Source organism: Pomacea canaliculata, linkage group LG7 (assembly GCF_003073045.1).
Source record: "Pomacea canaliculata isolate SZHN2017 linkage group LG7, ASM307304v1, whole genome shotgun sequence".
In the NCBI taxonomy this organism is placed as follows: Eukaryota; Metazoa; Mollusca; class Gastropoda; order Architaenioglossa; family Ampullariidae; genus Pomacea; species Pomacea canaliculata.
In genome coordinates, this window is record NC_037596.1 from 8,017,110 (window position 1) to 8,040,131 (window position 23,022).

At 41.9% G+C, this 23,022-nt stretch overlaps 1 protein-coding gene across 1 annotated transcript in view; it reads left to right on the forward strand.

The window, feature by feature from the left end:
- The first annotated feature begins 5,676 nt into the window (after positions 1-5,676).
- The window catches only part of LOC112568586, a 244,811-nt gene continuing 227,465 nt past the window's right edge, over positions 5,677-23,022 (forward strand). The window contains exons 1-2 of the mRNA XM_025245935.1: positions 5,677-5,885; positions 14,084-14,425. Of these exons, the coding sequence (XP_025101720.1) occupies positions 5,789-5,885; positions 14,084-14,425 (439 nt within the window). The 5' untranslated portion in view covers positions 5,677-5,788. The remainder of the gene's footprint in view (positions 5,886-14,083; positions 14,426-23,022) is intronic.

Below are 23,022 nucleotides of genomic sequence, written 5' to 3' on the forward strand. Positions count from 1 at the left end.
CCCTCAGACAGGTCGATGGATGGTTTACGAACTCATGAAAAGCATTCAGCGTGATCGGGTCTTAAGCGAGGCGCTATCCCGGGGAGGTAGTTTGTTCAGGGAGGCTCTCCTGTGGTGGTCACCGCCGTCTGGCGAGTAGAGTAAGCAGCTTCTGACGCCGCGTGCTGCTGACGTCTGCTGGGAGCGTCAGCCTGGTGTCGTGATTACAGACGCCAGCATCGGCCGTCTCTGGAGGGCTGTGAAGCCTGGAGTACAGTGTGCGACCATTAGGAAGTCGTCAGACGATCATCATCATCATCATCATCATCATCGTCATCATCATCATCATCGTCGTCGTCGTCGTCAAAACACTCTCTCCCACACACACACACACACACACATGCGCACATGGACACGAAGTCTGCGACCAGGCTGTGTCCTCTCCAAGAGGATTGCGAACGAAAAGTGGATAAAAAAAAGTTGCAACAGGGAGAAAGAATTTTTGTTAAGGCTTAAGTTTTTCTCGGAGAGCTTGAGAGATATTTTGCGAGGAAAATGTAGGGTGAGGAGAGACGGGTGGGTGGGTTGTTAGAAAAGCCTGCGGAACTTACTCGAAGAAATGGGAGATGTGTAATGGCTCTTTAATAATGCAGAAATAAACTGGGAATATTGGATGGGTCGACACCAGCTGCCATACGGCCTTTTAAAATGTCACCTTTCTGAGTAAGCTGCAGCTGAATTCCTCGAATATAGGGATGTAGCCATCAATATATATATATCAATAGATTTCTGAACAAACTGGCAAACATCTTTAAAAAGTCATCTAAATTCTGTACAAGCACCACAGTTCTCCACAAGCTAAAGCAAGAACCAGCAAAACAGTTCTCTAGAAATCAGCTAAATTCTTTGTAAAACATAAGCCATCATGTACAAAGGGTGTAGAAGTAGAAGTATTGCTTCAGATGTATGTGAGTGAGTGAGAGGGAGAGACGAAAAGAGAGGAAGTATAAATTGAAATGTCGCCAATACGTGATCGATGAAACTTCCCGAACAATCTTTTCTTTTGCTGCTTACGGAACTTTTTTCACGAAGGAAATATTTTACTTTTTTTAGTTTAAATGCTGTACGTGCTCGAACAGAGAGAAAACGAAATCCTCATACACGTGAGGTCAGCATGCAACAAACATGCAATTAATCCTCCAAGACATTTCCTCCAGAAAATAAACTTTTCAGCAAAACATCTGGAAATAGACTTGGACTTCATGGGCATGCGCGCGCACGCACACACACACACACACACACAAACACATACAGACATACACGCAGGCACACACACACACAAACACACAAAAACACACAGACACGAACAAACAAACAAACAAACAAACAAACATCTAGAGCAATAGTTCTACAATATCTGTACATCTCAGCAGGCTTGTCCTCTTCTCTTTGTTCTTTGTCTTCTCTTTGCCTCTCCTGTTCTTCTTTCAGCTGATTTTTACTTTATGCTACTTGTTTCTTTTTGATGTTTTATGTTTTTATTGCTTTTTAAAAAATTATTTTTACTAGTTATTTTAGTAGCTGTTGTTCTTGTCTATCTTATAATTATTTTTGTTATCTTTTGTTGCTTTTTTAGTTGCTGTGCATACTGATCTTCAGGTCATTTTTGATTTTGTTGTTTGCATTTTTGTTTTTTATTTAGCTGCTTTGAATTTTTTTTTTTTTTTGCTGTTCATCTAGATGTTGTTTTTGTTTTTTATCTTTATTATTTTTTTCTTATTGTTTTGTTGTTTTGATAGGTTTTAGTTTTTGTTTTATTTAAACTTTTTTGTTTTCCATTTCTTGCTTGTTTTTTAGTTTCATCTTATTTCAGCTCCTTTAGTTCTTATTATTCTTGTTTTTTGTGTTTTTTTATTTGCCTCTTGTTCTTTTTGTTATTGCTGTCGTTTATTTTCCCTGTGATTCTGTTTTAGTTATCCTTGTATGTCTTCTTCTGCTGTCCTTTATCGTGATAAAGTTTTCTTTTTCTTCGTTGTAATCATTCTCCTCCTCCACTTCTTATTCTTCTTTTGTTGGTTGCACATGTAGTAATGGTCCGACTATACTCCTCCCGTTGCTACTGACAGAGACAGATAGAGAAAGAGAAGGGAAAGTACAAATGAGGAGAAAGAGAAATCTTTATCATCGAGAGAGAACATCAATGGCGCAGGAGACTGACAAATAAGGAGGAGAGGACAACTCCACGATTTGTCAGAATACCGCTTCCTATGGTTGTGCCCCTTTGCAATTCTCTTTTATTTTCATTTATTTTCTATCGATAACTTTTAGATCCCACCATGAAGTAGGTATAAACTCTTGTATGTGCTTGTGATGAATCAACTGGAGCATTTATTTAACGGCTTTTCTACGGCAACAGCTGGACTCAAAGCGCTGTACATACAGGCACACGACCACACATGTTTGAAGGGCATGCATAAAATACTCATTCTTACACACACACACACACACAGAGTAGAAGAAACCGGATTAACCACCCACAAAGCAAGCAAACAGGCAACAACAAAAAAAAACAAACAAACAAACAAACAAACAAACAAACAAACAAACAAACAACAACAACGATTTTAGAATAGCCTATTGGTAAAGCAGTATTTCATCTGCAATGTTAACAGTCTTTTCATTTTTTTGCTGGAGTATCACTGCATGAGAGACTATGTAGCAATAAATATGTATACCTCTTTGTAAGATAGAAAGAAAAAGCATAAAAAAGAAAGAAAGAGAGAAATGAACCAAGATGTCATATTGATATAGAAAAAAAGCAAAGGGGTAAAAATTGAAAGTAATGCAGACAAAAATGATAGAAGGAAAAGATTTAAGTCACATTTATTTTCAAACAGTCATAAGCTTCACCAGGAGTTGATGACCCATTAGTGATTCATCTACAGCCTCAGATAAGAAACGCAGGCTTAGGAGATCAATAGTTCAGAGATGACAGTTCTTTTACAGAAATGTATTCGTTTTATATCTTCTTGCTCTTTCTTCTTTTTCTTCTATTTCAACTTCTCACGTTCTCTCTCTCTCTCAGTGCTAGCTTAAAAAGAAGGGGATGTAGGACTAAAACTCGTGTATCACCCAGGGTTCTGTGGTGAACTCAGATGTAATGCAGAATGATTTTTGAGCGATATGTTCTCGAACTGTGTCGGGGTTACTCGTTCTGTACAGACAGGAAAGTTGGTCTGTGCTGAGGAAATGGAGAGACAAGTGGCTGGTAGGGCAAGGTACACCATCACTCCTGTGATTATAGGCTTTCAAACCCTCGACCAGTTCCTTTCTCCTCCGATGCACGTGCTCACGTGTACGCATGCTTTTCGTACTGACCTATGACCCCAAGTCTTGCTGTATACACAAACACTGTGACCGGTGGGTGGACATTGTAAGACCAAAATGTCCACACGAGACGGCAACCAGCAAACTGGACATTAGGGACCTCTGCAGGTCATGGTCTCGAAGTACAAGTATGTTCCTAGGTTGTATGTAATTAAATGTAAAAGTAATGGAAGATAAATCCTGATTACCAACAATTTAAAAAGAATTTTGTGTACAGTTGGTGAGGAGACCAGAGAGAGAGAAAAGAGAAAGAGAGAGGAAGTGTGTGAGTTTATTGAGTGTGTCTGTCAGTGTATGTGTTTGTGTGTATTTGATTGTGTATGTATGCATGTTTCTGTGTGTGTTATATATATATGTGTGTAAGAAAACAAGTACATACAAGTAGCAAAATCCCCTACAACTTCATTGGAAAGAGATGATTAAAGCACACAGAGGAAGAGGAAAGTCTGTCACACAAAAGAAGTGAGTTTATGGTGATCACCACCATTACTGCCTCTGACCTAACAGTCAACTCTCCATGGGAGTCCGGCCGTTGTCGCCAGAGGGCGCTCACATTTTACGGACCATCTCCTCCTCCTGCTCCTCCTCCTCCCCAGACGTGTGGTTGTGACCCCTTGCTCCTGGCACAGTTGTCTCACACCATCGTCTTTAGCTGATCTTCGTCTATTTTTTTAACTCCATAAACAGAGTCGAGAACTCAGTTCAATATCAGTCCGACTGATGTCGGTAGCTGCCGATCTATACATGATTTTTTTGTGTGAAAAAAGTTCATGAGGGTTTGTAGAACTGCTGGCGTCAGAAAGACAATTTATGGGAAAATTTGTCGAACTGTTTTTTGTTTCTCTTACTTTTATTTTTTGTAAGGTCACCATTGCTTGAGATAGAAGAAAATTATGTGAAACCTGGAAGGAGCAGTTCAAATGTCTGGAAGTCGGTGGTGAACCACTTGTAGTTATCTTATGTCGACAAACTTACTTCTCTTTATATGTCTTTTCCGTTATCTGCCTTTCTCTCTCTCTCACGCAGGCGTACCAATCACCTCCCACCCATCGTTTTCCATAAAAAAAAAAATAAAAAAAAATAGGGAAGGTCAGACAGCCAGACAAAAAAACGCTTTGCTACCGCTTCGTCGGCACTGGCATCATCAGGGTTGCTGCTGCAAGTTCCACGTAACAATTCTCTTCCTGCAGCTTCTTCCGCCATCGGCCAAATTAGCCGGGCACTGCAACCTACCGTCTCGTGGATCTGCAGCGAGACAGGACAAAGAGAGATTCCACCACTACCATCACAACCACCACCACCACACACAATCCTCAGCCGCCGACGGCGGCTGAGGATGTAGTCGTGGTGGTGGTGGTGGTCGTAGTGGTGTGGTATAGCAGCGAAGGGGAAAGATAGTGGGGAGGTGTGGAAGAGAGGAGGACGGGTGTGGAATGGGGTAGATACTCCCGTCTCCTCCAAAATAACCTACCCGGAGCTTGCCTGGCTGCAAGCGAGGGCAAACGCCGTGCTATCTCGCAGCTTGTTGCGGAAGGGGCAGTCGGGAGGGTGAGGAAGAGGAAAGGGGACACAACAGTGCACAGTGCCGCAGCAAGTGAATTCACTCATCGACTCGAGGCGTGTCTCCTCCCGGCTCCGCAGCGCGAAAGGGATGGCGGGGGAAGGGTGGGATGCTGGGATGGGTGGGTGGCAAGGTTTAAGTTGGGTGAGGGTGGGCGAAGGGAGGGGCTGGGGGTAGATGTGGGAGGTGGGATGAGAAAGGAATCGTAGTAGCTGTTCTTTGACCGCCCGCCAGCCCGCCTGCTTCGCGCAGTTTTGCCCGAAAGGACAGGTGAACGCCGCTGGTGACCGCGCGCCCGCCTCAGCTCCGCAAGTCGCACGACGAGGTTGAGTACTACTCTCACGTGCTCGCTCTTCCTTTATTTATTTACTTGTTTATTCATTGACTCATATACCTATACTCATTTTTTGAGTTGTCTAAAAAGGACAAAGGCCTTTACCATGTCTAGATGATACATGACAGAATCATGTCAATATAGTTTATACCTCATTACCAGACTTACTTCCTTTTTACATTAACGGATGGCAGTAGACATTTTAGAATATACCACGTTTAAAAAAAAAAATATACTGATTATCATTTTGAAGGTGATCCATGTTTAACGTTTCATTTTTTTAGACTTTCAGTCGTGCTCGTTTGGAGTTCTGTGATAAGCGCGCCGTCTAGTGGCAGTGTGAGCGGATTATTCAAAGGAACTACATCTTGCAGAACTGTCGTCTGTTGCATCAGGAGGCAAGATTCTTTGGAAGTATAAGTGAAAAAAGTGGTGCAACCCCCCCGTGCTGAGGCAAGGAAGTGTCTCCAGTTTGTGATCAAAGGATTCGGAGGTTTGATACTTACTGGATACCCGGGTCTTTGATAATGAGGACGTGTGGCCTGGGACTACCTCGGAGACTTCCCCTTCTGACCTTCATCTTCTGGACATCCGGGTCATTGAGGAGTGTCCTGGGCAATAACGGTAAGATCCTTTTATGGCGTAGTGTCAATACCTTTTTATATTTTTATTTATGTGTCACTGCACCATTCTCTGTATTTATCCTTGCGAAATTCTCTGTGTATCTACTTGCTGATTCGTTCATCTGTCGGCCTGTATGTCCATCTGTCTGTGAGTGATTGAATGCTCATAAAGTAATGTGCTTAGAGTTTATTGCAAAGGTCTTTTTATGGAGGTTACAGTCCTTTGACAAAAATAATACCTAGTCTATTATAGAGTTAATTCCAGCCCGTTTATAGAGCTAATATGAAATATTTGTATTTTTCTGTTTTGCCCATGCATAGGTCTATGTATATGTATCAATGTCTGTGTCTGTATGTCATTCTACTTGTGAGTTCGTTCATATATGGCTACCTGTCTTTCTACCTGACAGCCAATCAAAGGCGCCGCTACAGGTGTGGCGTTGCACTTAAAGGGATTGTAAAGGCAAAATAAAACTGCTTAGAATCTCGCAAAGAATAGGATAAGTTTGAATCTCGTCTATTTTCGTGCCTGTTCAATGTGGAAAAAGTTGAATGTTTTATAGGATGCTGTGTTTAATGAGAGAAATTACACGGGACTCTTTCGTTTGCTTCAACGAAGTCTCGTCCTCCCCTGACGTCACCTCGATCCCAGTGTCAGCTGATGCAATGATATGGTTGGCATTGCTCGTAGACATCTTGATTGTATCACTGATATATATATACCACTAATCCAAATAACGAGCAAACCACCGATCACTGATTCAAATCCAACCAATGACATCGACACTTCCTGTCCCTCGCTGACGTCACACAGCACGTCACAGGTTATCACCGCCGTCACAGCCTTTACTTTACCTTTAAATCCCAGCTCGAGAGCATCCAGCAGACTTGTCTCCCTTTCAACAACTGCAATCTAAACTCCATATTGGAAGTGCAGCAATACATAATTCCCTGTTGACTTGGATAAAGGACGGTGGGGCCTGTAACTTCTTCTTTCTTACGGTTAAGCTGACCACGACGGTGGTCCTCAATGCGAAATTTATCTTTCTTGTGGAAGGATCAACGAGAGCTTATTTAACAAAAACTGTTTTTTCCCCAAATTTTCTGCCAGTATGGTTGAAGTAATCGCTAAAATTAAAGATAATAAAGTCGTGAAAGAAATTAATTTCAACTGCTGCGTTCTCGTTTTTCTCTCTCTCTCTCTCTCTCTCTCTGTCACACTCACACACACACACACACATACACAAAGTTAGTTGAGAAAATTGTCCATATTGTAACTGAATGTATTTCCAAGAGTGTTTCCTAATTTCTGAGCATTGAAGCAATTTCTAACCGACAAACATCTCACAAAATTGATTGCAATACTGCCCCTCCCAATACACCATTTTCCAGCTGCGGTAGATTTAGATGTGACCTCTGTCCTGGTGGGAGTAAAATATCTACGAATCCTGTTTGATCTTGCATTTATATCTTGTGTTGCTGATATATTTATGTAGACTGACTTTCACATGGCTACCTAAAGTTATGTCCGCATGTTTACCTAGACAGATGTTTCTTTTTGGACTTCTTCATGTTTATCGAGGATGATGTTTACCTGCACTTATGCTGACCTGCATGCACCGAATGACTTACCTAAAGTAACCCCGTGTGTTGACCTGTAATGACACGTGGTTAAAGTGACATTTACCCACAGTGACGTCCACATGTCTACTGAAGTTAGTCCATATGTTTATACACAAGGACGTCGAAATGTTTACACTAAGTGATGTTTCCATCGAATGACCTATCGCATGTCTAAAGTCTAGTGGGTGCAGGTTTTTCCCCTGATGACCAGGTAAAGCCGAGTACAAGAAACTGTTTCTTGGTGAAATCTCATTCGTTTCTCGAGATACCATCCACAAAAAAAGGGATTGACAAATGTTAGGATTGTACTATTAGAAAGCAATGAGAATTGAAATCATGAGTTAATGAGGTGTAGTTAATGAAGTCACGAGTTTGACCATTTTCTGTGCACGGTGATGTTTGTAGCTTGTATCTCGAGAAAAGGTGGGGAATATTCCCCCAAACTATTACTGAGTCATTAAAAAAAGAAAATTGTTTTCCACTGGAACTTTAAGCAAAGTTTTCTCACTCCCCAAACTTCGCTGTCTCGCGAGCTCGCGCTCGGCTATTTTCTCCTCGATTTTGCCGGCGAATTTAATTTTCGCCGTCGATCACGCAGCTGCCCGCCAGCCGTGGCTGTCTCCTGATGAACTCGGCTGTCCGCTGGCTCCTGAATCGGGGACCGAGAGGGCGAGAGCGAAAGGTCGACCAGCACCTGATCACCGAAACACCATCACAACCCCGGGATCTTATCTGGCAGACCAGGCGGATGACTGTCAGGGTGGTGACTGCTGTTCACTCTCTAATCCCGCACTCGAGGTGCTGCTGAATGTACAGGTTCGGCTAACACAGTAATCTTATGGATGTGATCTGTCTTGATAATAACTTTCTCCTCCAGCTCTAGCCTCATCTGTCGCCTCTCAACTCTCACCTTTCACCTCCCCGCTCTTCGAGGTGATGTTGGTTGACCTGCTGACTCAGCACTTTATTCCCCGCAGACATGCTCAGTCGTGTTCTGCTCTTTCTTGTTCGGGTTATTCCTAGATGGATGTACACCAACCTGGTGTAATAGTTCATTTCTTATTCCTCACACTTGTAGAGTTGCCTGTACTTGTACACTGACATCCATACTTGTACATATGCTTTGTACAGGAGAGATGCTGAATCGTTCTCCATCGTTGTCTTTCTGAATTCTTCTTGAGTCTTAAACACAATTTTTTTTTCAAATAACTGGGCTGAACTCAGTAGCAAATAATATTTTCTCAGTTCTGAGCGAATGGACCATCTTGCATTCTGGATATTGAAGACAGGTGACTGGGCCTTGCAATACTCTAATGGCTGCAACTTGTTTATCTCTTGTCTCCGGAGACGGCGGCGACAGTAAATGAATTACGAAGCTGTTGATAAAAAGTTGTTTTTTCAGTTTAGAGTCGAGAGCGATGTTTGTCACAGAGCCTCATTCAAGCTGCGTATGGACAACTTCAGAAAAACTGTAAAGCTGGTGTGTGATGATGTAGGTGTGTATGTAGGGAGTGTGATGATGTAGGTGTGTATGTAAAGTGTGTGATGATGTAGGTGTGTATGTAGGGTGTGTGATGATGTAGTTGTGTATGTAGGGTGTGTGATGATGTAGGTGTCTATGCTGGATGTGTGAGAGTGTAGGTATGTATTGTGAATGTGTGATGAGGTAGGCATGTATACCTGGGCTTGTGATGATGTAGGTGTGTACTGTTGAATGTGTGAAGATGTAGGTGTGTACTTCTGAGTGTGTGATGAGATAGGCGTGTACATCTTGGTGTGTGATGATTTAAGAATGGTCTACATGTAATGTAAGACTTTGTGGGTTTTTTTTAAAGTTCTGTATGATGTGCCACTTGCCTTATTCATATTTTGTAACTAGCATTTGTCTTTACTTTTGCAACTTTTGTAACTGAACACACTTCCTAGATATAATTATCCACTGGGATTAATGAAGTCGGTTATTGTTGTTGTCTAGAACTAGGGGATCCTAAACAAGACAAAGTTCGTCTCAACACCTAAAGGGCATGTCGGACACGTCTACACAGTTGACAACGAACAAGTCAGACATTTTTATATCAGTTAACGACAGAACTAGTTGGCCAGAAACTTTACATCAACTTATTAGAAAATAAGGTTAGACACTTTTACGATTACGTCCACACATCAGTGACCCAACAGGTATGTCAGACATTCCACTTATCAAACACTTCACGAAGGATGTCAGACACTTCTGATACAAGGAGACAGTGTGTCTTAGGAACATTTGCACTTACTGTCACTTGCACTTTTCTCGACAGTCACTTACACAGTTGTTAGAAGACTTTATTGCCTCACAGGAAAGGCCAACTGTCTCCGCTCTTATTACTCACCAATCAAGTCATTTGACGAGGGGAGTAGTTCCCTCGTGGGGAACCCTTCCAGCACACTCAATCTTTGTCTTTTCCTTTATTTCTCATAAACACAGTCCCACTCTCAATTCATGTCATCAACCTTTGTAAACACTACTTCTATCATCAGCATACATCAGACCATAAGACTTATTATATAGAGATATCTAAAACAAATGGATAGGTTGACTTGTTATGATACCTCTACAACCACAATATCTACTTCTGCTGAGTTACCCATTTTATTATCTCATTTAAAGATATCAAGTTTACATTTGTTGCCACTATATTGTCCTGAATGACATCAACATCTGTCTACTCAATGTATTATTTTGTTTGCTGTAATAAGAGCGTATCTAAAGACCTAGCAAAGACATACATTATAAGGAATTAAAAAAATGTAGTCGCATTACCTTAGGGTCCGATGGGATGGGGGAAGTTTTAAAGACCCTAATTTTCTATGATTTTTTATGGTTGAAACTATCGTGGAGAACTCTTTAGAGCTGTAACAATCAAGATGTCATCCCTCCCAGCTGATGGAGGCAAGCCCCATGCTTGTCAAATGAAAGTCGCGACATTGAGTGATACTAACAGAGAGCAATATATATCGATAATATTTGTTTCATCGTTTTATCTCTCCCCTTCATAAATATTTGGACCTTATTTTTCCTTCAGCAGACGTGCGTGAATTAGTCACCGGCCACAGATCAAAATTCAACAACTACCACTTGCGAGTCAAGCGAAAAAAAAAACTGCTGAGCCATCAGATTCTACCTTGGACAGGTTGAGAAACATCTGATACCTTGGACCACACCGAAACATCGAGAAACTACAGCAGCCCTGGACAGACCAAGAAATGGAAGCAGCACGGCATACGTCACGCAAAGCACGCACGAAGACATTTCCAGAAGAAAACACAATCACAGCTCGCAAAAGGCTCGGCTGTCGCTGGCGGCCCGTAGGTGGGCCGAGGGCCGGGACGGAGGGCCAGCAGGAATCTAACCGGGATTCTAACTGTATTACTGAATAGCACTTGGAGTGTCAGACGAAGGGATGAGAAACGGTTTGCTAATTTTTGTGCGGCATCGATCCAGCAGGAGAGAGTCCTTCCTGCGATTAGAATCCAAAGGAGTTCCAGGGGATTTGATTGATTCGGGGATGCTGAGCGATCCCCCAGTTCTTTTAGCGCCTGACACTTTGCAGAAGACGACGGCGAGCAGAGAGAAGGAGGAAGTAAATTTGCGACCAACGTCAGATTTCTGTGGGCTTGTCTTCCGGCTCGCCATGGCCGAAAAATGTCCGATTACTGTGGGCTTGTTTTCGGCTGATGATGTCTGAAGGACTTCAAATTGATGTGGACTTGTGTTCGGCTTAGTGCGGATGAAAGAATATTGCTGTGAGGGTTATTTTGGGTGACTTCTGCTGAGTTATCATATAACTGTGGGAATGTTTTGATTGTGATGGCTGAAGGATGTCAGATTACTGGGGCTGATGTGATATGGAAAAATATTTCTTGCTTCACACATACACAAGCATCCATGATTGGACTCCACCTGCACCCCCGGAACATGTTATTACCTTCGTCAAGAAATGCAACTGTGGAAATAATGATGCATACTGCGGAGGTAGTGCTGAAATGTTTGAAAAAGTATCTGTCTCCTCTTTTAAGCCTCTCACGCAGAACTGTGCTCTTTGCCTCGCATTGCACTCTGGGTCTTTGCTCGCGATAACTGAGGAGCCTGGAGTGTCTTACCTGTTACGTCATCTTCGATCTGCTGGACCCCCCAGACGACCCCTGGCCCTTATCCCGGCGTCTTTTGCACACACACCCCTACACACCACACCTCCCCCCCACCACACACACCGTCCCCCCACCACCGCCCCCGCCTTACCGCCTGTTTGCTGAGCCACAGATCCTTCCGGATCCCGATATTTCTCACGAGAATCTCGCCAGCAGCTAGTAAAGTAACCGCCTCCCTTCCCGCGCTTCATAGCAGTCTCAATTTTATTTTTAAATGTTCTTTATCCATTTATCATGCTTCTTTAATCCTTCTGAACTATTTTCTTGCACATTGGGAAAAAGAAAACGAGGAGATTATATCATTTAAACAGCCGCATCGTAACATGATTAGTAAGTCGTAATCGTAAAGATAAAATGGCAAAAGATATCATGAACTAGCAGCCGCAGGACAAGTAAGATGTGAGTGGTTAGCTGTGTCTAGGTGACTTCTAGAAGGGGGAGCTCAATCATTTCTAACCGCGTTTACCTCCCTTGATAAATGAGGTCCACATCTCTTGGGTAGCAAGGAGGAGTTTTCAAGTCACAAGTATCGAACCTGGACTGGAAAAGTATTTGTATGCTTTGTATACAACCAGAAACTGGCATAAAATCTTCTATTCCTACCCCACCAGGCGTGCACACACACACACAACACTCTCTCTAAACATCCACATTGTATATAATTGTTTTCTGTCGCTCATGAAGTCAATAAAACATCTTTCATTTCTCTATCATTATGAACAATTCAAATGGATAATAAGAGTAATGTTCCGCTCATACATCAATTCTTTATCTTTATCCATCCACTTTATGTTCGCCATGATGCCATCTGTATGATGGCGCTAGTGTTTCTTGGTGTGGTGGACCATTTGCTGTCTTCGTGTATAGCGCATTGAGCTCGTCGTACTTGGGGAACTGAGCTCCGCAAATACTATTACTAATACTGATGTAACAATAATAAGATAATAATAATTATTATTCAGATATATATCATTGTATTCTGTGGGCATTGATCGTTTACAGCGCACAGAGCTCGCCGACAACTGGGGAATGTGGTTGATACATTGCATGATTATTAACTGTGACGGCATGCGCTGCATCACATGACCAGTAGTCAGGTCGTAGAGTTGAGACCTTTGGTTTCAGTGGAAAAAATTGAGGCTCTTGTTAGGTTAAGCAGTTTCGTGAAACTGGTATTACACACATAGCAAGTCCTGCGAAAGACTATGACCTGGTTCAGGCAATCTCACGGTAGTGGGGCTGCACCTAAGCAAGTCTACAATTTCTCTTTTGTTCATTAGCAGAATCGAGTTAGGAGAGACTGGCGTCAACAATGTGTGACACGTGAGACGCCAAACAATCAAACAACAACCTGCAAAAATATCACCAAACGAAAATTAACAATCTACAATAATAACAACAAAGACAACATCAACAACCTCAAGAAACAACAACAAGCCAACCATTAACAACCCACAAAAATAAAATAAGACACTAATCAACAAACGACAAAGAACACTGCAAAAAACACCAAACTACCAAAATAGCCAATTACATAATAACAAGGAAATATTTCCCTCAACATCAACATTACCATCATGCAAAAGATTGTACAGGCCAAGGCGCCTCCTCTGACTACCCATTAGACAATGCAGACTAGGATAGCCACGACACGTCCAGGCTATGGACGATGGCCGCGCTTTTCCCAGAAGACATGGCATCGAGGACGAGGTCTGCAAGAAGTGTATGCAAACACTTCATCTTGACTCTGAGAAGTGCAAGAGTCTTGCAGCTGACCCCGCAAGGTTAAGAAGTACTCTTGCCCAACACCTTGAGTCAGGGGAAGAGAACCTATTGAACGCAGCTGATAAAAGGGCGCACAGAAAGGAGCGAGGCAGTCCACCATCTCAAAACCACATGACCCTACACAACTGTGTCCACTGTCATAGAGACTGTTATTTGTACACTTGTTTTTCTTACGCCTTATATGCAACTGCAAGAGCTATGCAGACAAACATTAATGCTAGGACATACCACCCATGATCAACCCTGACCGAATGAGGTCATGTTATTACTTTTCTTATTACTTCTATTATTATTGTCATTTATTGTTATGTATAACTGTTACTGTCATGTGTCAAGGTAAATATAAAGTAGTAATTATTATATCCATTAGAAGGATAGCTACACTATAAGAGTAAAGCTTATATTGCATGGCCAAACACATACAAACAGTAAAAATTTATGATAGTGTCCAGCCTTTCAGTAAGGTAGGGGAGACAAGTCAATGTTACTATCGATATAAACGGTATAAGGTATGTTTCACACTTTTTATCACCCTTGACACCATCCTTGATACTGTCTTGCAAAAACTTACAAAAATATTCCCATTTGTTTTTTTTGTTTTAGGCATGACAGCACAGCAGTTCAGAGAGCTCTCTTCCATACAGGAAGTGGAATGTTCTGGTCTTTCTCTCGACTCCGACGCGGACCTGCTGTCGATGACGTTTTTCACCTCCAAAGACAAGAGAGTTCTGGGCTACGTCAACTTCGGCAAGCGCGAGTGCTCCACGTCAGAAGTGTTTGTGCTGTGCGAAATGGACAACAAAGATTCCCGGCGCACGAGGCTCAAGGCCCTCGTTTCGGACCTGGAGGCTGGCGAGACCAGAGAGTTCGGGTGCAACGTCACCAGCCTCAAGACAGGCGGGTGGACCAAAACCTTTTCTTGGACTGTGTCCGTCAACAGCTCACGTGAGTACGCCAGAAATGACATGGGGGCGGTAACCCTGGCAACCGTGGGTGGGTGGAAAATAAGGTGAGGATGGATGAGTGGACCAGAAGCGCGCAGGGATCTCTGTGGAAGAAAAGAAGTCCCCTTAACATCTACTCCCTATTTTTTTTCTAACAACATTATTCTACGCAATCCGACATGGTTATTCTTGCACGAAATACAAACACATTCTTCTTTGTGCGAACAGAACAACATGGAGAACATGGACGTGTTCAAAGGTACAACTACAGACAATTAAATGGATGAACTGATGAAGTGATTAGTTCTGTTGTTTCTTTTTCAGTTGATAGATAGATTCAATATTTGTCTTTCATATAAATGTATTCCACTTTATTTTTTGGAAGCTGTCGGTGGACGAATTCCTGTATATACATATTTACATATATATAGGTCGTAACAAATATTCATTTAGATTATGTCGATAACACTAGAATGTTCGCTGGAAACAATCTCATCATTATTTTTTTTTTCGTCTCTGAACCATTCGCCGTTACAGACCTCTCCATCAACGAGTCAGCTTCACTGTCCCTTGTTTTCTCTTCATCCCGTTCATCTTTGTCAGAGTAAATCCATTTTCATTGAACTTTTCTCTTACAGCTAAAAGCATGCCTGGCGGAGAGATTATAGCGAGCGAGAAATGGAGGGCAGCACTCGGGGTCTCGATGGGGAGTATGTGGTTATGCATTTTCAATTCTCAGCGATTTGTGTGAAGCCCGTGTTATAAATCAGTTGCCATGCGACACCTTTAGGGCATCGTTGGAAGACTACCTCTAGACTGGGATTCACGTCCAGCCTGTAACCCTCTTAGTTTGTTTCCATACTGATGTCCATCCTAAACACTTATTCCCGTCGAGGTAACAGCAAGTAACAGATCCTCCTCCTCCTTCTCATCATCATCATTGTCATCCTCCTCATCATCGTCGTCGTCTTAATTAAAAAAGCAGTACCAAGAACATTTTCAATCATCCATTTTAAGGTCGCTCTTGTGACCTTTACCGTCGTTCTTTGATGAAGGTTTCGATGGCGAGGTTCTGTCTCTGGAATTCAAATGAAGGGGTAGGGGACCATTCCTCTTTCTCCAAACATTCTCTGCTTTCCGTACACTCCATTACGGTTCGGGGAGAGCCTAAGCCGTTAGCGATCCCAGTGTGCCTTTCGGTACAGATCATGGACGACGGGATGTGTGGAAGTAGTTCTTGTCAAGGTGGAGGCCTGCAGCTTTTAATGGGTCTGTCTACCGCAGGATAGCGATCGCTGATTTCATTCTCACAAGGGCAGGAGGGATGGGTTTGCAGGATATATGTGTTGGTGCGCATGCGTGCGCCTGTCTTTCCATTAATCTTCGAGACTGCGTGCTTGTGTGTTCGTGAGCTTGATTTCCCAGGTGTTTTCCCTATTTATGCCTTCAATAATCTGCTGTCACAATGTCACAACTTTTATATTTTAAAAAATTGTACTTTATCTGAGATATAAAAACACAAGAAAATTATTTAAAAAATTTACTTCAACCTGTGATATTAAATATCTTGTCACGTCTACAACAGAATGACCAAAGGTTCTGTGTTTCAGTTGTGCTTAACCCTGTTCGGGTTTTTAGTATGTCGAAGCAACCATTGTGGATTTATGGATGTGTGAATTACGCAGTTTTGATGCCGATGATAGCGGTATGAAGGACAAGATAATTCTCACCTATCCATCGACCCGCGCATTCACCTGCCACAGGTTAACCTCCTGATGTGTGGTCAAGCATTGATAGATGAACAGCTCCAGGCCACTGACAAGCAATCCTATCATTCGATTAAAACCGTGAAAACACAGCAGTAAGAAGGGAGACCACTCCGGAGCAGCGGGCCCTTGCAAAGGTTAGCGTAAGGTAGATAACTGCCAAAGCTCGAGAGTTATCGTTACTTTGGCAAGCCAGTCACGCATCAGGTGTGCCGAATGATGGAGCTTAGAGACAAGCGGCAGCCGAGCCCAACAACACTAAATAATGTATAGAGACAGTATTGGACAGAGTTGTCTTAACATTTGCCTTTCCTTCAACGGGTGGCTCTGGTGCTAGGGATGCTAGACATTCACATTCACAACACCCGTACACTGCACACACCACTGAACATTCACTCAGCTACCTCGCCTAAATATGAATAATATAATTATATATATATATAATCATATTAAAATTTGGGGAGGTACAACCTCTCTTGTAAAGTCGGGAGGATCTTGGAGCGCATCAACTTTATCCTCCATCTACATTTGGTGCACGTTCAAGATATTATCAAATATCCTTTATTATAAAATTAATGCTTTTTATTTATAAATAAATTTAAGATTATACATACCGTTTTGGTTCATGTATTATATATTTTTTATTTTATTAGAAGCGAAAGTGACTTTTTTGAACTGGTGACGAGTCTCGTGATATTTTCATTAGAGTAGCAGCAGTGAAGGTAAGGGGTCCATCGAGTCTAGGACAGGAATGTATAAGGAGAAGTTTAACTCTCCTTTCATTATTAACTATCCTCAAATGTGAAGTTTCCATTACTTTAGTGTGGACTGTGGAGTTTTCAAGTTTTCAAGCTAATTATCCAGTCAGCTAACTTTTTAGTCACAATGCTTTGGGGCTCCAAAAGTTTATTTTTGTCTTTTTTCTAACTAAACACTTCTCGTTTTCCCTCTTTTCGATTCCTTTAGCATTCTTCCAGATGCAGCGTTCCTTTCTCCCGATACACAGTCATATAGTGTAACTGCCACTTAAACCTCTTCAAAGCACAGTTACATAGCAGTTTCCTTAGTCCGCTAAGTCTTAGGTTCGATTCTCGTTGAATATTTCGTTTAGTTATTGTTGTTTAAAGTTCTTTCTTGATTTTTTTTTAATTATTTGCTGCTCGGAAAGTGTACATCTAAGGTTACTGTATAAATTACGTTGGGATTTAGGATTAATGTTTGGTGGTGAATAGGGTTTTGGTTTGAGACTGAGCGCAAATTTTAAACAAAAAAAATAAAAGGCGTTCTGCGCATGCCCGATCTGGTGGCGAAAGTCACCTTACGTACTGGGATCAACATTCTGAGAGTACGAATGTTTACAAAAATCCTTCGAGCAGTGAAATAACCCGACAGAGCAATTTGATGGACTGGCAAGAGGCTGGAGGACAATATGAGATATTTCTCTCGAGTATTAGCCGGTGGCCAGTATTTTCACTGTCACTGTGAAGGAGAGCGCCATTGATCGTCCTGAGATGTACACCAGCTGCCCCGCCCACCCAGTGTCTGCCGCCCTCGTCAGCCGGACTCCCTCCTTCTGGCATCACACAGACCGGGGGGATGTGATGGGGTAACTGTCTCTAATTTCCATTAAAGTATAGCGGCTGCTGGTGGAGGCTGTACACAGGGGTTAGCGAACACACCGTGAGCAAGAACGGTGAGAATTCTATAAAACAAATGTCTGAAAATGGCTTTGTACAGGTGTGTTCTGAGAGTCATTGATGAATAAAGTAAAAACTAGCTTCTGATATTCATCAGACCTGATCCCAGTCGCATGTCTTGTAAGTGTTTCAGTCCCATTGGTGTAGTTCTCTACCGCGCCAGTTATGAAAGTTTTAGTAATTTTTTTGATTCTTCGCACTTTCAATTACATTTTTACTTACAATTGTTTATAATTAAAACAAGATTTCAAACAAAATACACGTCGGCGCAAATGATTTTTTGGGGCCCAGGTGACACGACTGCAATGCAAAATACTCTACAGCGGGAAACACCATTGGAATTAATAACTGGTTGGAACATACCTTACTCCACCTCTCATTGAGCAACATTCAATGAATTTAAATTAATTTGTTCTATTTAAAATCATGTACATGAAGAGAAGTGTGACGATATGTGTGTGTTTGTGTTTTCTCTTGGTCAGCTACCATACATGTTAACAAGTTATTGTCAAGCAACCTTTTTAAAACATCAAGACTATACAAAGAGTCCATTTGTCTTATTACTTACTCATTGATGCTGCTACATAACTGATTGATAGCATGAGGTTCTTGCTTACAATATTTATCTCTCAGGTTTGTTTAAACAGGACATATACATTTGCTCTTCCTCCTCTGTCATAGTTTGGCAGAAAGGACAATGGCGAGCTTACTGAGCTTGTGCCACAGTTTGTGTGATTATTTATCTCCGATACTCCTACTCTAACATGAGTATTATATTATCCTTATGTTATTTTTGTTTAAAATATCAACTTCAGACAGAAAGAGTTTGCGACTGGCGGGTTGGCGGATCAAATCCACTCCACTGTCCAGTCCTCTCCAGGAATATTCTCACTAATTAGGGGTCAGTCACTCTGACTGTTCATGCACATGTCCCTATGTTTACTTTTTATGGTTTATTTTCTAAAATGTCACCAGTGGGTTCAGAGGTAAAATGTAGTATCAGAAGAAATCGGACACACTTTTACTACCTAATAAAACTTGGACAATGAGATAGTTTCAAACGGCAGAAGGAGAGAGAGAGAGAGAAAGGGAAGGAGGAAGCGAGGACGGGTTCTCTCAAAACCTCGTGTTGCCGTTGCCAAAGGTGATGTGTGATTATTTCTTGTTAGAAGGAACATCACGTATTCCAACATTTTTGCTAATTTGTCGCCGCGCATGAATGAGCTTGACTCCACTGAAGCGACTAATGGAGCGTCGGCACCGCATCACAGCTGTGAGAGTCCGCAGAAGAAAGGAGTCCACTCCGCGTACCAGGAATATTCGTTTCTTAGTGCTTCAAGTCTACAGTAGATCACGGTCTTCACGGGTATAATGTTTTCCTCTCCACCTTTGATGGTGACATCCATCTCCTGTATGCCAGAAAAACTCTATGATCATTGTCTTGGATTTCCACCTCGCACCAAGACAATCAAGTCCTTAATTAAAGACAAGGGTATTCCTGTCATTGGTATTAAACATTATCAAAAGAAACTCGGAAAGTAAACATTCGAAAATCCTACTTTTATATAAAAACTTCTTAAACACAGTAACATATATACCTTTGTTATTATGAACTGTTTGTTTGTTACAACGAACTATTTATTACTATGAACCATTTGTCTGTTATTGGAATTTTTTAATTACCAGGAAATGTGGCATTTAATTCGTTAGTACCGATGTCCGTAACTCGGGGTTCGTTTACCGGGGATTGCTTGTAGTCTTGTCAGAATTTTCGTGGTGTTTTGAAGGATGATTGGAAAGGCTTTAAGAAGCATGTATAGGCGCTGATATCTTTCCTTGTGACATCGATGGTAGCAGTACAGCAATGACAATGAAGATGATGGTTCCAAAAGCCGAACGACAACAAATCTACAAAAAGTATATGTAAAATGTCTAGAACACCTATTTTGTCCGACAAGCCACTCAAACAGCTCTGTGCATGTCTGTCTACGTGGACATCTAGTTGAGAAAATAACAAACAGTTGCTTTTATGGATACTGATCGGCTCCCAAGGTTAGTCAGTCTTCTGACATGAATTCCTCTTAGACCACCTCCCAACCCCGACCCCACCCCTGACCACCTCTCATCTTCTCTCTTTCTGCTAATGGAGAGCGCGCCAGGGGAGGTAACCTTCCGTGTTTTGTTGACATGAGGACGCGGTGTGGAGCCAATCAATGGCAAAGAGAAGAGGAGGAAAGATGCTTTACCTAAGATGGTGGAGAGTTGCGATCCCAGCTATTGCATGACGGGAGATGTATCAATAACTGAGATGACCTGATCTGGTCAATAATGACTATCAAAATACCTGAACTTTTCTTTTCTATCATTTCTACACCTTCAGTGCAAAGGTATGTCCATACAGTCATCGATACAAGGTACACAACTCAGTCTTAATAACAATCACCATCGTGAACCAAATTCATATCAACTTTCTTCAGTTATTCTATTCTTTGCTCAAGAAATCTGTTTTCAGAAGTAGATGTCGAATACAGATGGCAAGTTCTCACTAATCTTTAAATTTCGGGTTTTCATTCCGATGGCTAGACACTTCATCCATAGCCGACAGCCAACACTGGAAAAGGAGAATTAAAATACAGGGTTGTTTAATGTCGAGATATTTAACATCCACAGCATGCAGCCAACACTGGGAAAGGAGAAGGGAGGTACACAGTTGTTTGATGTCAAGAGGCAGCCATCGGGAAAAATCGTAATGACAGGAGAACAGCGACTGAATCCACCGTGGGGTGTAGTTTCGAATGTCTGGTGTGGAAATAATTTATGTTCCATGGCTAAAGAAAAGCTGGCCTGTGATTATCTGTACAATGCTGACAGTTCCTTTATTTATTCAGTTTTTTCTTGAAGAATGTAAAAAGAATTCTTAGTTTATTCCTACGTTGAAAAGGGCTGAAAGTTCTGGATATGTGTGTTATGCTGGATGCAGGAAATTTCGTAAGTAAATAAAGTTCTGATTTAAAAAAGTAGTCGATAGTGCAATTTATTTTATGGAAGGTCAACTGTCAGTCTTTGGTGGAGTGGCTTAACTTTTGCAGATATAACTGATGAACACATAAAAGACAATCACAACTCACATTAATAGTTGGGGAAAAGTGTTCAGACAAGGGAGAAACGTGTGATGAGACATATAAAAGGAAAGTTACCATACTTAAAGTACTAATTCTATCTCCCCCAAAAGTATGTACAGTAACTTTGTAAACTGAAGGAATTTTTTGTGTTCTTGTATAGAAAATAAGTGGTTTGTAGACGAGCGCCTGGAGGACTAGAACTAGTGTATATGGCGTAGAGCGAAAAGGAACACGAGAGAGAGAAAGACACAGAGAGAGCGAGAGAGATAGAGTTTGTCGTCTGCTTTAAATAAAATAGAATAAAGTCTAAGGAACACTTACTAGTAAAACTGGTGTTAAAATCGGAGAGGGATAGCAAGCAATTGATTTATAAGCCCCGAGAGTAAAAGCTACTTGAGACTTCTGGACTGCGCACAGTCAACGAAGCTTTTTTCTTCATCTTTTTTGGTTCTTATTGCTTCTCTTTTAGTTCTTGCACTTTTTTTCTCCGTCCAGTTTTATTTCTTTCTCGTCGTCTTCTTTCTTTTCATCCTCTTTCTCTTCTACTTCTGTATCGCCTCTTATATCGCACTTCTTTTACTTCCTACCCCTATACTTTCCCCTCTTTTTCTAGATACTCATCGCACTATACTTCTTTCAACTCTTTTTCTTTCTACACCTTTTCTTTTCACCCGTTTTGTTTCTTCCTTTTTTAGTTCTTCTTCCTACTCCCTTACTCTTTTATGTCTCGTTCTATATTTTATTTCTTCTTTTCCATCCCTCCCTCACTTCCATCACCTCCATCGCACAAACTTTGTCTGGCAAAAAAGTGACAGACTGCTAAAAGTGAAGAATGGGATGTGAAGGAGCAGGTGTGAGGAAAAGCGAGGATAATGAGTTTCTGATGACTCTCGGTGGCGCATGGTCACACAGACCATCAGCAGCCTGCGCCAACAGTCTGGCCCCAGAGACCGCATCCAGTAACCACTCGAGACCTGTCGCCGTGACCCGTCTGAGCGCCAAAGCTTTACATCAACATGTCACTGAACTGAACTTTAAACATGAACTGATGTTGCTAAGAAACAGATGATTGAAAGCGTAGAGGTGGGGAAGGAGGATCAGCAGATCCAGGGTGACGTCCCTTTTCCTCTGCACAAAATTTCTCAATGTCTATAAACTGAATATTCGGGACAGGGACGCAGACAATAATTACAAGGTTTGTATCTCAGATGTCCCCATTGTCTGAACCGGAAGTACCGAATCCTATGTTTTTAACGCAAATTGTGTTTACGGAAAGACGGATAGATGGAAGTCACTGGCAGTGAAAGCTCCAAAGACAATCAGAATTATGAAGAAATCTTGAACCGTGGAAGTCAATGATTCTGATCAGCAGACAACCATAATGTGGAATCAATAATGAGAAGAGTTTGCTGGTCCATACGGTAGAGGTGGACATCAAAGGAACAAGCGATTTCTGGAGGAATCATCGGTACATTGTCTGGAAGTCTGACTGTTCATGGTATCTGTACACGCCATCTTCGGTGAAGTAGAAGCAGTAGTATTAGTAGTCGTAGGTGTTGGTAGTGTTGGCAGTATCATTGATGATTGTGTCGAAGTACTAGACTAGGTTGTAGAAGTTTTGTGTTAGAGCTGTAGAAGCAAAAAGCACAAGAAGCCAGTGTAACACCGTGTGCAACGGGGATAAGGCATTGTAACTCCACCTAGAGGGAAAACAATGACTACTGTAATATTGGGTGGGTTTTGTGTGCCGTGTCCACGTGTCTTCACAGGTGCACGAATATCTTGTGGTTCAGTCTCACTGGCGCACACCTCTGGCCTCTACTCACCCCCCACGTGAACCCCGACGTCTGAGGTAAAGGTCAAAGGGTAAAAGGAAAATATAACTATACGAGAACGCTCGGCACATTTCTCTAGACGTTTTCAGTTACGCTTGTTAATCTAATCAGTTCTCCTCCTGACTTCTTCATCATAGCGGGTGCTGGACACTGGAGTGCTATAGTATTCATGGCTGTG